The following is a 10343-nucleotide window of genomic DNA, read 5'->3' as shown; positions in this document are numbered from 1 at the left end:
TAGTTGAATAGGAAGATCACTTGTGATTATGGCCATGATAAATTTACCAAAGCCAAAAATAATTAATTCAACCTTATAAATGTGTAGAATAATAATATCAAATATATTTTTAAAATCATCAAATCAATTAAACTATAATTTAAATACTTATTTTTTCCCCAAAAAAAAAAAAAAAAATTCCTATCTACAATCTACACCCCCATAAATTTAGAATAACTCTCAAATTTGACAACTGAGCCACAGTTTTATCAGTTTCATTTTTTTAAAAATCTAGAATGACAGTTAGAGGTGGAGACAACCACCAATCACGTGCCGTCCAAAAAGTACAAAGAAAAGGCGCAAACCTCAAAACCCAAATCATTTGAGTCAAACAACAAAAACAAGACACGTGGTGGAGTAGACCAAGTATTTGTCACTTCCTTTTTAGGTTACAAAATCAAAAACGACTTTTTCTCTCCTGCTAAGCGCGGTGGTGGTCAATTAATTCGATTAAATTAATAACGAACGCGGTGCTATTTGAATGTACCATTTTATCCTTGTCACCGAGTCAATAATCAATAAAAACACAATGATCAATAAAAAATAAAATAAAAAGAGCCTCCGCTGCGTTTTGGGGGCCTCAGTTAGCCACCTCATTCTCGGCGCAAACCCCAAGCAAAACCAACCATAACCATGACCATGACCATCACCACCTCTACTAGTATTTATGGCACCCCTCATGTCCCTCCTCTATTAAATTCCTGTTTCGTCCCTGCTCCCATTTTCTTTTCCATTTCAAGCCTCTCTCTGTCCCCGACACCACCAAGACCTCCTCCTTCTTCCCAATTTCTCTGTTTCTCTGCTACTCCTTCTGGTACGCTGCGCTTTGTTCCTTCTCTTCTTTTCTCTCTCTGAATCTTCTGAATTTTCATCTTGGTGTTCGTTTTGATGTCGTTCGTCTGAAAAAACCGTTGCTTGTTTCTTTCTTTCGTTTGAATTTATTTATTTATTTTTTTATATTTTGCTGTTAGTTTTTATGAATACATATTTGTTTTGTGCGTTTGAAATGTGCTTGTTTCTCTTTCTATTGGAATGTGTTGGTTGTGCTGAGGTTTCGTAGATTTTGATTAGGATCTGATTTTGAGTTCTGAAATCGTGGCGGGCTTTTTGATCTGGTTATGTTGCAAAAACTGGGATTTGGATCAACTTTTTTTTTTTTTTTAACTGGGTATTTTGCATCAATATCCATATTATTTAGCAGTTAATGTTCGTTTTTCAAAGGGGATTTTTCTTTTTATTTGTTGGTGGAGTATCAAAGTTTAAGAGGTGCACGAGTATACTTCACAGCGGGCGTTGACATTAGTGCTTGTTCAGTTGGCCAAAAGGAATCATACATTAGGAACTTCGTTTGTAAGTTTTTGTTGGGTACGAGACTTTGTTGTGAATTGTTGATGGTGGTTAATTTCACTTTTTTCTTTTTCTCTCTCTCTCTTTTCCTTTTTATTTATTTATTTTTTGTGGTTTGGAGAAAGATACTAAGAAAGAGCAATTTCTGATAAGAAAAAAGTTATCGATTTAGCTTCTCCCACAAGGTTCTACTTTTGGAAGCAGAAATATCCTAAATGATGCTTTTTCTTGCTGGGGAATGTCTTTCTCTCTATCCACCAATCTTTGAAATTAGGACGTGAACATTCTGAACTAATAGCAATGCCAATAGGCTAAAAGAGGTGGATTTTTGTTACAGGATTCAGGATTTACTTTCATATATATATATATATATATAGAGTTATATTTTCTTTTATACTTTATTGTTGGCTTCTGTTTGGATGCAGATATGGACACCACAGTTGCTCAAACTCTTTACCCGTTGCACCGATGTAAAACCCTCCATCTGGTTTGTGAAAACTTTGTCTTTTACATATACCTTTTCATTCCCATCATTATTATAGCTTTTTCCCCTTAACTTAAATTAGAATGGTAGAAAAGTATGGTTGCCCAATTTGAAATTGCTATAGAAGTATTTTGTTTTGAAGGTTGTTTTTACGGTGTTTGTTGTTTTTAATTTTTGTCTTTGGAGGCAGTCTGATCTCAAATGACCGTGCATATAGGTAAGGCATGCTCAAGGAATTCACAACGTAGAAGGTGAAAAGAACCACGATGCGTATTTATCTTATGACCTTTTCGATGCGCACCTCACTCCTCTTGGCTGGAAGCAGGTAATGATTAATTACTGATAATCTAATATCTGTTCGTGTCACCTATGGTCTCTCTCTCTCTCTCTCTCTCTATCTCTCTTTCTCTCTCTCCACATATAGACATTTCCTTCAATGTATACAAAGAAGTAAACATTTATATGTTATGCTGCGTTCAATTGAATCTTGGAAAAGAAGCATCACAATACCGACCACCTGCTTATTGTTCTGAAAGTGAAACATTTTATTGTGAAGAATTGTGTAGGATACACACTAGGAGATGTCTGCTGCAGGTTTGCATGTTTATCATAATTGTTCTCATGAGATATATCTATATATATATATATATTTTTTTTTGTGAATTTTTTCATGAGATTGTTGTCCATGTCGTAATGGGCAATTGTGTACATAGCTCAATTGTATTGTTACATGGTAAAATTTTAAATGCTATATTAATATGTTATTGTCTTGCCATTTGGCAGCCTTGCTTGCTAAAACATGGCTACTCTCACCCATATAAACTATTATATTATATATATACATCCTCATGTTGGAATCGAAATTTCTTCTTTAGTAAATTAAATATTACTATGGAATGATTTTGTTTTATCCTCACAGGTGCATAATTTACGCAAGCATGTTCAAGCAAGTGGACTTTCCAAAAGAATTGATTTAGTCATCACTTCTCCTCTGTTAAGGTATTGTTTAATAGGAACTTAGATTTTTCTGCCATATATGACTTTACTTTCTATGAAGATCTTAAATTTAAGTTCTATTAAATTTTTAGACATCGTTTAATTTGTGTTTTACATCATCATCTTGATTGCCTATTTAAGGAGTTAACCTTGTTGCCCATACTTGCGAGCTTCAATGTTTTACATGAACCATTTCCTCCTTTCTATTAAATATGGACTGGATGACGTTTAAGAATACAAGTTGACTAGAGAGTGCAAAAGCTTGAAGTACTACTTTTATGTCAGTAAGCAAATGACATTATATGTATTTGATAGAAACAAGGGACAATTATAATTTTTAACTGACTATTTAATGTTAAGAGTATGGGGTGTAGGTTTGTCTTAGATATGATTATCATATAAAAAAAATATAATTTTTTTTTCAACTTCATGTGATGCAAGCTCATCGATTCCATAACAACTTCTTATGTACTTTAAGCCCATAGTATGCTAATTCTGGCTAGGGGTGACAGACTGGATAAGGATAACACAAGTGAAAACAGAGCCTGTTAGGGAGATAGATTCAATTTGTAAGTTCAGCATTTACCTTGAAGAATATTTATATGTTTTCTTAAGTAAAATACTGGAAATAACTAATGGGAGAATTTTGATAATTATGCTTAAATGGATTAAAAATGTTTTTGACAAGAAGATATTTCAAACTGCTCATCCACTAACATATTTGGATGAAATCTATGGGTGGACCTCTCAAAATGTTTAAACAGGATAGGACTAACTCTGGAAAAATTGGACATTAGAGAACAGTTAGGAATTATCCGGACAACTAATTACTAATTATCAACATGATTGCCACTGTTTTAGAAACTGCTAGTTATTTCTCGTTTTACGATTTATTCCCTGTAATAACTGCTGAACTTTGTCTCTATACTTCCTTTCCCTTTATTGGTCACTTCACTTGTTTCAAGATTAATATTATCTCCCAGTAGTGTGGCAGTGACTAAATATTACCCTCGGTTGAGTTCATCAGCTTCATTAATTGAGTTATTGATAAGGGACATTTTATCTGAGGTCAATACCTGTTGGTGATCAAATGGGAGTGACATTTAGAAAATATCTATAGATGAATCTTACGTTAATGAGTTAAAACTCAATCTGCAAGCTTGTGAGGGAGGTGGAGTTGGAATGTTCAGAAAAGTCATTGAACGGTGTGTCTTGTATTTATTCTTCAAATACCTTATCAGGTTTTGACCAACTGGCATGTTTCATTAGGACATTTTATCATGCATAATTCCAATTACCTTGATTAGATTGTGCTTTCACTTCCTCTACATTCTTTTCTAGGAAAATCAAGGTTGTGTTCCTGACCTTTTTAGTGAGTATTTAATCTATTATCTGCCCTAATACTTAAAACTAGTTTCTGAGGAGTGTGCAGATTTCATACTTACTGGTGCTTCTAAAAAATAGAACTTTAAAAGCAATTTGTTTGTAAAGAAATAACTCTTTTGGTTCTTGATATGTTCTGCCATAGTAAGCTTCTTTAATTTGTTTATGTAACTTGTTATTTCAATTTCCTCAATCATGATTTTTTGATTTACAATACTGGTTGACCAACAACAATTGTGTTCTAGGACCATGCAAACAGCAGTTGGAGTTTTTGGTGGTGAAGCATACACAGATGGCATAGAAGCAACTCCTCTCATGGCTGCAAATGCAGGAAATAGTGACCATTCTGCAATTTCAAGTCTGAATTGCCCACCATTTGTGGCTGTAGAACTTTGTAGAGAACATTTGGTATGTAGAATATAGTAAAGTCTATTTAAAAGGTTTGTTGAGAGCAAGGAAAACACTGACACACATATAATAGAATATATTTTTATTACATTATTGAAGAAGACTCTCAATAAAATAGAGATGTCTGATGTCACTAAAGTACTCTACTGAAGAAGTATTACTTTCCAACTGGGTGAGAATGAACTATTGCCCTTCGACTGAAAATAGGGAGAGAAATAGTTAAATTTGATATCTTTTTGGTGGAAACAAGTGTTTTTGTCAGGTAGTGGTTAGCATTAAGGTGGGTGTTTGACCAAATAGTACGCTGATGCTTTGACGCCTAGTGCTTGTGGGGTATGTTGAAAACATATAAATTAATTTTCACCAAAAGATATATGATCATGCTTCACTTTAGATATGGTTACCCGCTCTTAGAGAAATAAAGTCTTGCATCTGGTAACAACACGTGCATCCAATTGCTTTAGTTCTTAGCTTCTGCTGTTGCAATGGCATTATTTTCTTCTGTTGGTTTATATAACTCAGGACCTGGCTAGATAGATGGACTTGACAAGTGTTTAGGGATGCTCATGTTTGAAATGGGGAATTTTTCAAGCCATAGATTTCTAATTTATGTGGTTGTCTAGAAACCATACTCTGTATTTGCAGCATGGGTATAGCAAGGTGGACTGAAGAATTTGTGTAACCTGGACATCTAGAGTCAGGATTGCAATCTTCATTTTCTTTCTTCTGCTATGGAATGCAGCATGGATGGTTGCATAGTTATATTTATTTCGCAAAAAAAAAAAAAAAAAAAAAAAAAAAAATTATATGAACCTCTTAAGAACAGTCATAAAGTGGGTTCAATTATGTATATAAAGCTAACACAATAAACAGTTGATATTCTCCCTCAGAAATAAGTTGGTCTGTCCAGTAGAAGGTTTAACGTGGACCTTGTACATGTACAGAAATGAGTTACTAGAAAGAATGTGAATAGGATTTGAATACAATCCTAGACAATCAACCAGAACTTTTATGTACTTTTATTATCATATTAAGCAATTAAGAAATAAGCCTGACTGTATGCTGATGTGTTGTTATCATACTTCACCATAATTTTCCTCGAGTAATTGAGAAACAAGAAACAAGTTATAAAGTTCCCTTGTCTCCTCTCAAGCACCGTCCTTGCTCCTCTGGAGTCATATTATTGACCAACTGTTAATCGTTTGCCTGTTTGTTTCTTTTATGTAGGGAGTCCATCCATGTGATAAGCGAAGAAACATTAAAGAGTACAGGCCCCTTTTTCCTGCAATTGATTTTTCACTGGCAAGTAATTTATTTTCATTGATATTTGTTATGCAGATAACTATTCTGTTTTCTTCTCACTATTATCTTTGGTTGGTAGTCTGCAATTGAACTTAGGTAAAAAAATATTCATTCTTTGTTTGTATATTGTTTAGATAGAAAATGATGATGACGTTCTGTGGACGCCTGATGTTAGAGAGAAGAATGAAGAAGTCGCAGCTAGGGGACTAAAGTTTTTGAGCTGGTGATCCTTTATTCTGACTAGTTCATTTAATTTAATTTTTGCAAACTTCATTTATCTAAATCTTGACAAAAAAAAATAAAAAATTAAGGGTGTGTTTGGTTCCCAGGGATTTAAAAGCATGGAAAAAAAATATAAAATCACTTCCTATGGTGTCTGCCAACAAAAAAAAAAAAAAAAAAAAAAAGTGATTTTTAGTGATTTTTTTTTTTTAGATAAATCGCCTATTTGGTGATTCTAGGAGAAGCACTTATTAGGTGATTCCTCAGAAATCACTTCCTGAAGTGAAGTGATTCCTCCGGAATCAATTCCCTAACAGACCCTAAGGACGACAAAAATTGAAAACAAAGCTAATGCCTCAAGTGTTTAACTCAATTCAACTAATTCTTTTTACAGTATATTGATTTGGATGCATATCCTTTTCTTAACTACTAAGTTATGATTTGCTACGAAGTAATTGTCAAACCCATAATCTCCATTACATCTTCAATAAACATATATTTCCTCATTATCTTTTTTTTTTAATATTTTTTTATTTTTATTTTTATTATTATTATTTTTTTTATTGTCTATTTCTCTTTTGCTCAATCAACTTAAATATTTCACGTCACTCTATTTGCATTGGTGTTCTGTTGTACAGGAGTTCCTGTGGTCAAAACAATTAACTTTAGTTTGCAGAACTTTAATAGGATTAGACTAAGATTTTTTATGTGGAAATTGAACCAGTATTTACATAACCCCATCTTTTTAGAGCATCCCCAAGGGACTCTGTAAATGTGTCATTCTTTTTATTTTAAAGAGACAACATTTAAAAATGAGCTTCAATGAACTCTTTATTTTGACTTTTTAATATAAAGAGTTGGTTTGGCTCTCCAAATGTAGAGAGTCAAAACCACTCTTTATTTCAATATTATATGAATTTAATTGAAGGTAACATATTTTCCTATATTACTATTATAATATTTAAGAGGTAGGTAGCTCATATAAAAGAAAGAGACTACAAGTAAAACAATAAATGTTTATAGAAAAAATAAAAATAAAGAGCTTAAATAGAAAGTTTTGTTGGAGAGCATTTTCAAATTTTACTAGTTATTTTAAAATATGCTCTTTATGATAGAAAATATACTCTTTTATCTTAAAGAGTCCCTTGGGGATGCTCTTAAGGTGTCACATTGAACCAAATCTGTATATGTGTGGAGCTGCATAGTCTGTCCTATCTTAGGAAGTTTGGTTTCTTTATGTCGATGTTGCATCATGCTTCATGCTTCATGCTTCATCATCTATCGTTTAGGAGTGTGGCTATCATTAGGATTACGATAATTTTGTTGAATTTTTCATTGTCCAAAATTGAAAATATTTTATTTAGACTTTCTAAGAGATCATTTTCTTTCTAAAATTGGAAGGGCATAGCAACTTCTTTAATAAAAAATGTTTAATATCTAATATGAAAGGGGACAATTTTCTGTCCTGTGCTTTGATAGGTTCTTTCACTTACATTTGATGAATACTACCTAGTTGATGAATAACAAAGCGTATACAGCTTAAACCACTCTTATCACATGTTTCCTTCCCTTATTCTCAATTTTCTCTCTCTTAACATTTTTCCATGTAACAGCAAATCAATTACATCTTAATCCAGACTTATCACATCTTTCCTTTGCTTATTCTCAATTTTCTGTCTTCAGTAAACTCTTTTGAGTCAGAGATTGTAATGATTAATTCCTTGGCATGGTTATTAAATCTCTTCCCCTACATTCTGCTTCTTAACCATGTGGACTAAAATGGATCCAGACTGGAGGCAACTTTCACAATAAAGGAGCCCTGACAAGTCTTTGTGATTATCACTTCAATTGACCAGGTTGTGGACACGTAAGGAGAAGGAGATTGCAGTTGTTACACACAGTGGATTCTTGTATCATATGTTAAGTTCTTTTGGCAATGACTGTCATCCTACAGTGAAGAGTGAAATATGCACACAGTGAGTATAGTAAATTACTTCTTAAATTGTTACTTGTTAGCTAATGGCAAGGAATTATATTCTTAAGTAGTTTATGTAGAAGGAGAAAGTATCTTTCTATAAAAAGTAACTGGTGATTTCTTTGCATTCTGAACTATGTTTTATATCTGCTCTGTTTTCTGGTTTTCCTTTCACCATTTTGCTTGGTCTTTTTATTGTCTAATGTGTATTTTATTTATTTATTGAGTGCATGTGTGCGTATTAGAAATGCCCTTTTATTGAGCTTTCTCTTTTGGAAACCCATTGATAAATGATGGTTTGCCAATTTTTTCTAAAAAGATAATGGAGTATTTTATATCAAAATGGCAAATAAAAGAACTTAATATATGTAAAGCATCATAAAGTGATAAGAAATAGGAGGGGAAAAAAATGATAAAGAGACACACACACTCTTTAGAGGAGTCTCAACATGTTTACAGAGTTAGGTTTAATCAAAGTTACAACTGACAACCGTTTATGGTCCTGTTTAGAACATTGGATCCACTAATTTAGTCAAAATTTCTAAGCTTCAAGTGGAAATCATTGATGTGTACTATTTTAAATGTCTGCTAGGATAGCTCTGATATTATGTTGCAAAAACTGAGTAGGAAAAAATTATGGGAGCATGTAGATCATACTATCATAGAGGGGTCTCAACATATTCATCATTTAGGTTTTAAAAAAATAAAAATGAAAATCCGATAATGCCCCTTGTAAGTAGTTAAAACTGTCCTAAGCTTGATATACATAGCACAAGCGCTTCTTTGTAGTTTAAGCTTTAGGAATTGACAGTAACTTGACATTATATTGGGGCCTGGTTACTTATTTGGTCTTTTGATTGAACCCTGCTACATGTGTAAGGACAAATTTATGTTCAATAGTAATTTACTTGGAACACAACCTTATACCCTCTTATCAAAACCACTCTGTTGTAGTTTAGAAGAAAGGGAAATTAAAAGGACCATTTACTTTTTATTTAAGCATGGCACCTTGGACGGATACAAATTTCCTCTACATTCAATTTATTGGATCTTATAATTTGAGTTATTTGCTTACTGCTTCTACCAAAACATGTTCGCACACACTCACATACAGGGTAAATATTGTTTGAGATGGAAATGTATATATAATTATTTCGATCCATGCAACATTCAATTGATAATATTCTTTGAGATGGAAATGTATATAATTATTTCAACCCATGCAACGTTCAATTGATTCATTCTAGATTTCTTTTTTTGGATCTTTATTCTTTTATTCTCTACACTAAGAAGAATAATACTATATGTGGTTGCAGCTTTGCCAATTGCGAGCTTCGTTCAGTTGTAATAGTTGATAGGAGGTGAGCATTTCTTTTTGCAAAATCTTGAGATAAGTAACTTTTCTTGCAAAAGATTCATTTTCTGAGTTTTCTCTGTGCAGTTTGATGGGGTCTGATTCCTCAACGACTAATTATCCAGGAAAAATTCCCCATGGGCTTGATCTCCCAAGCGATGTTGCTGGCAAGCTCCAAGAGAACAATGCAAACAAGTAAATATAAGTTTGGATATGGATAAAATATCCGATACATAGAAATGATTTTTCTCGGACCCTCGGTGCTTACTCATGTTGCACCGTCTTTAGTCAGTCTTGAAGGAACAAAAATATCTAGTTTTTCTTAGCTTGCTAATTCTATAATGCAATTTGAAGAGACAATAGTCGTTGATATCTGAAGCCTGTTAAAAGGAATTTTTAGGGTTCAATTCTTTATTGAAGCCGTATAACACATTCTTAATTGAAGTTTAGTTCTTGGCTCTGGAAAAATTTGAAGTTTTTATGCATATGTTGCAATGAACAAGAGCCACTAAAGATTCTTGTTTTAGATATTACTGGACTTCTGTTGTAATATGTTGTAACTTCTCAGTTGTTTTCTTCTTTTCCATTGGTGTAAGGGTAAATAATACAAATTCTTTTCTGTAGCTTGTTCCTTCCATTACTTCTTAACACCAGAAGTGTTTGGTAACAAAAAAATTATTTTTTTTTATATTTTATAATTTACTTCAAAATTTGTGTTACTGTTAATGGTAGTTACAGATAGTACATGAAGGGGGGAAAAAAATCGAAAACCATTTCAAATTGTTTTTTTAATTTGATGTCTTTATTTTATTAAGTTTGTAATTAATTAAGAT

At 32.8% G+C, this 10343-nt stretch overlaps 1 protein-coding gene across 3 annotated transcripts; it reads left to right on the top strand.

Annotated features, from left to right (window-relative positions):
* The first annotated feature begins 590 nt into the window (after nucleotides 1-590).
* LOC107421363 (phosphoglycerate mutase-like protein 1) lies at nucleotides 591-10133 on the top strand. 3 transcript variants are annotated; one of them, XM_048476017.2, is made up of 11 exons: nucleotides 740-853; nucleotides 1512-1706; nucleotides 1812-1873; nucleotides 2088-2195; nucleotides 2790-2869; nucleotides 4495-4657; nucleotides 5885-5959; nucleotides 6094-6182; nucleotides 8038-8157; nucleotides 9473-9517; nucleotides 9598-10133. In XM_048476017.2, exons 3-11 carry the CDS (start codon nucleotides 1814-1816, stop codon nucleotides 9707-9709), a joined length of 852 nt encoding a protein of 283 aa, XP_048331974.2. In that variant the 5' UTR covers nucleotides 740-853; nucleotides 1512-1706; nucleotides 1812-1813; the 3' UTR covers nucleotides 9710-10133. The 3 variants fall into 3 exon arrangements, with proteins under 3 accessions (XP_060673409.1, XP_048331973.2, XP_048331974.2); XM_060817426.1 differs by lacking the exon at nucleotides 1512-1706 and having other exon boundaries at nucleotides 591-853; nucleotides 5885-5963; nucleotides 6098-6182; XM_048476016.2 differs by lacking the exon at nucleotides 1512-1706 and having other exon boundaries at nucleotides 592-853.
* Nucleotides 10134-10343: the final 210 nt, after the last annotated feature.

The sequence above is a fragment of the Ziziphus jujuba genome, chromosome 5 (genome assembly GCF_031755915.1).
Source record: "Ziziphus jujuba cultivar Dongzao chromosome 5, ASM3175591v1".
NCBI lineage: Eukaryota > Viridiplantae > Streptophyta > Magnoliopsida > Rosales > Rhamnaceae > Ziziphus > Ziziphus jujuba.
This window is presented reverse-complemented; position numbering and strand designations above follow the sequence as displayed.

Bases quoted from the DNA above. Each gene is read 5' to 3' on its own strand.
- LOC107421363 (XM_060817426.1), top strand. From the start codon at position 673: ATGACCATGACCATCACCACCTCTACTAGTATTTATGGCACCCCTCAT. The intron at 5,964-6,097 runs GTAATTTATTTT...TTGTTTAGATAG, and splicing joins AATTGATTTTTCACTGGCAA to AAAATGATGATGACGTTCTG. The intron at 8,158-9,472 runs GTGAGTATAGTA...ATGTGGTTGCAG, and splicing joins AAGAGTGAAATATGCACACA to CTTTGCCAATTGCGAGCTTC.